General features: G+C 47.4%; 1 protein-coding gene across 1 annotated transcript in view; it reads right to left on the reverse strand.

Annotated features, from left to right (window-relative positions):
• Positions 1–4,118, reverse strand: part of JPH1 (junctophilin 1) — a gene marked incomplete at its 5' end in the record, with an annotated part of 86,347 nt that overhangs the window by 20,780 nt on the left and 61,449 nt on the right. The window contains one exon of the mRNA XM_005866408.2: positions 1,057–1,175. Within this exon, the coding sequence (XP_005866470.1) occupies positions 1,057–1,175 (119 nt within the window). The remainder of the gene's footprint in view (positions 1–1,056; positions 1,176–4,118) is intronic.

A 4,118-nucleotide genomic window follows, 5' to 3' on the forward strand; every position in this document is an offset into this window, starting at 1 on the left:
CAACCTTCATTGGAACCCAATGTGTATGGAACACACATGCTGTGAGGGTGCTAGTTATCCAGCTTGATTTAATAGAAACCAATGTGGAAAAATTCTTTACCAAGAAAATACATATTTTGATATTTAGGACATTTTGGTTCCTCTTCACTTAGAAATCTACTGAACCCTCAATCAATCCCCAGAAAGATGTTGTTTGTAAGACAATGGAAAAACTCATAAAAATGGCTATTGCCATTTTAGTAACACCAGTATATTATAGAAAGGGATGGAGGCAGTCTAGTTGGAAACCACTAGGAAGTGACTTCAGTATTTAAACCCACTGCAAACATTTGCTTATTGCTATTTTATAACATTTGAGAGACAGATAATCAGGACTGACTTTTATTTTCTGAGGTTGTCACTTTCTCTGCGTCCATCATGACATACATCGTCATCTCAACCTGTGCAGAGTCACCAGTCTTTCAGCGGGATGTTTCCATACCTCCTAACCACAGTCCTGGGAGCCTTAGTTCAGGTATGTTTCAAAAGGACTTGTACGCATGCATATTAGCATTACCAATGGACACAGACACTGGGGCGGAGGGGGTTTGCCCGGAGTGGGAATGGCTGAGGGGGGGGGGGGGTCAATTGGGGAAAAAGGAGACATATGTAAAACTTTAGACAATAACCACCCCCCCCCCACACACACACAACAGTGTGTATGGGCTCTCCTCTTACTGCCAGTTTGGGGTTATTTGTTACAACATCTGCAATGGCCACTAAATACACACTTCGTTAGAATCAGATGCTTCTCTTGGATTCCCGTCTCCCTTACTGCTATCAGCTCAAAGGTTATTGCAGGGAGTGGGGAGGCAGGAGGGGAGTCACACTGAAATACCCGAACCTCTAGCGCTAACCCTCAGGCTTCAGATATTTCTAACTATGCTTCCATTTGTTTTCTAGTATTTCTGGGATTCATGAAGCACAGACCTTGCAGTTGAATGGAAAAGAATGAAAAAAAAAGGAAATCAGAGGCGATGCTCTTACCTTTTCCACCACAGGACAACGCAGTCTTACCTGGCTGGTAGAAGTCGGGTGACAGCTCCTTGGCCACTGCTCTCGCGATGTCGCACTCCTGGCGGGCAGCCAGCGCGGCCTGGTCCGCGGCGTCAGCTTTGGCTCTGGCGTGTGCAGTCCTGCAGGGAGCACAAGCGGCCAGTCATCAGGGTGGGACCTTGTTAGCTACACGTGGACAAGCAAACCGGCTGAAGCCGAAAAGCAATGCTAATTGTGATCTGGCCCTACACCAGCACGTCTTAGAGTCATTTCAACAGAGACAACATGCTCTAAACTACCAATAGCAGGCCTCAGTCCTTCTTTCAAGGGACATGAAAGATGAGCACGTTCTGTTCGGCTCGATGCAAAACTCACTGAATGGAATATCCGGTTCACTTTGGTTGCCATTCCTCTCCCCAACCATGGAGAGTAGAATTAGAACAGATGAATCAACATGGTGTTTTTTTGGATTCAATTCCTATGGTAGAATTTGATTAAGGGTCTGCCCAGTGCTATGGGTGAAGTAGCTCCCTGGGGGAGAAATAAAGTAAAACTCTGATTTGCAGCACTGACCAATTTCACTGGTGTAAATACTCCCTCCACAGCCAATTTCAGGCTACCAGCGTGATGCCACTGAATGTGGTTGGGAAGCGATGCACACAATTGGCTCTCACCAGCCTGCTCTAGGAATGTGCTCAGGGGAGGTGCCAACGAGTAGTTGCTCTTTAAGCATGTTTCTAGGGTAAAACAAAAAAGAGGCAGAAAGGAGAGGAGGAAATGGACTTCTTTCAGTCTTCTGCCCTCTCCCAGGCCCACCCTCCCTCACTGGGACCTCTTATGCTTCTAGACTCTAGAGCAGGGGTCCTCAAACTTTTTAAACAGGGGGCCAGTTCACTGACCCTCAGACCGTTGGAGGGCCGGACTATAGTTTTAAAAAAAAACTATGAACAAATTCCTATGCACACTGCACATATCTTATTTTGAAGTAAAAAAACAAATGTTTTCGGCGGGCCGCATGTGGCCCGCGGGCCGTAGTTTGAGGACCCCTGCTCTAGAGCAAGCATGTCAAATTCGCGGCTGGTGGCCTCACGCCTCGTGTATTTAACATGCTTGCTCTAGGGCTAGGGCTAGGGAGAAAGCAGTAGGGAGAACAATGGAACTTCTCATGGCAACAACAGGTATTTGCTGTTGATTTGCTGCCTGCCTGCCTGAGAAGAGGGGATCTGGAGGGTGTGACTGAGAACTGTGGGTCATCCACTTCCAAAGGAGAAAGAAGACCTTGCCCATTAGTCCTTGGATGATGACCACAAGCACCTATTTCTTATAACATTGTAAACTTTCTATCTACTCTCTTTCATGAGCGCCAGCAGGTCTATAGATAACTACTAATAAAAACTGAAGCCTAAAAGGTGCTTGGACTTAGTTCAGAGAGAGGCGTTGGGAAATGGCACTGTGCCCTGGCTGGTCTTAGGAGAGAAAACACAGATGGCAGCCGGAGGAGGCCGGCAGACAGTTCCAGGAAGAGGCAGGCGGCTAAGGTCGGACCTGGGACCATGGGGCTAACTGGTAGGAGGTCCTGTTCTCCAATTACTTTCTTCAACTATGTCCTCTCACCCTGTGCTCTCACGGGGCGTTTCCCTCCTACGTATACCCTAGCCTGGAGGCCTGATGTACTAGCCGTAGGCTTCCGGAAGGCTGGGATTTTAAATCTGGTCCTTGGCTACATGCCCAATGCACAGAACACTGCCTGGCACATAGTATTTATCAAGGGCTCACTTTATAAATAAACGAATGAATGAGGCTTCCTTAGAAATAGCTGAGTAGTTACTTACACACGAACGGATGGACCAAACCACAGAGACAGCAAGTAGATCAGTGGTTGCCAAAGGTCCAGGGTGAAAGCGCGTGAGGGATGAACAGATGGATCATGGGATTTTTAGGGCAGTGAGACTAGTCGGTGGGACACTAGTGATGGGGGATACATGACATTATGCATTGTCAAAGCTCACTGTACAAAGAGCAAACCCTACTGCCAACCATGGACTCTAGCTCATACTGATGTGTCAATATTGGTTCATCAATTGTACCAAATGTGCCCATTAACACAAGATGTTAAATAATAACGGGGGAAGCCGTGTGGGTGTGGGGAGAGGAGGCACATGGGAACTCTCTGTACTGTCTACTTACTTTTTCTGTAAACTTAATATTGCTCTGAAGATGAAGTCTTTTAATTGAAAAGAAGTGGACCAACGTCCAATCATCAGCACTGTTATTTCTGAATCCCGGAGGATGTTTTAGATGGTCTCTAACGGTACCATGAAATGGAGACAAACTCATGAAGGTTAGAGCACATTCCTAAACAACCGGCCTTGTCACCCCATGGGGCAGCCATCACTGAGGACAGGTGACACGTCAGTCCCACGGACGGTGCCTGAGCATCTACGGGGGCCTCTGTGATGTTCTTTCAACTTCCCAGAATCTCCTTTTTCCCAGGATTAGTTTTCATGTTCTCTCATGTTCTTAGCTAGAGCCTAATCATGTCCAGGTGTCCTCATACACGGAACCCCAAGAGTTCAGTTATGCTGCCTTGTAATAAAACCTACTACCCTTTCAATGACAAATTCACAAAACTCAGGTAACCAACAACTCACTGTGATACAATCACAACCCACCACCACAGCGTCCAATAAAATGCAGGTATTAGTTCTGCCGCTTTTCACAATGTGCGAACCTGCAGCACAGACAAATACAGCTTAACCTTTCTGCAAATATATTTTGGAAGCAGAACATCAGTGAAGCCTTAACCCCGTCCTGTTTCACTTGCTCCTTCCTGTAACACCGCACAGGGAGGGGGGACCTTGCCATCCAGTGCCCGTCCCCGTGTCAATTCTCCCGCACGGCTGCCGAGATGAGTCCAAACCACGTTTGACCCTGAAACCCGAGGTCTGCTCGGGAGCTTTCGGTAGCCCTGGATCTGACCACAAAAAGCAGAAGAGAACAAGAACCCACTCTGACTTTGCTGTCGCCACCAGCTTTGTGTGGCCAGACCTGATATGTCTAGATTTTGCCTGGGGGGGGGGGGG

The sequence above is a fragment of the Myotis brandtii genome, unplaced genomic scaffold, assembly GCF_000412655.1.
Source record: "Myotis brandtii unplaced genomic scaffold, ASM41265v1 scaffold23, whole genome shotgun sequence".
Lineage (NCBI taxonomy): Eukaryota > Metazoa > Chordata > Mammalia > Chiroptera > Vespertilionidae > Myotis > Myotis brandtii.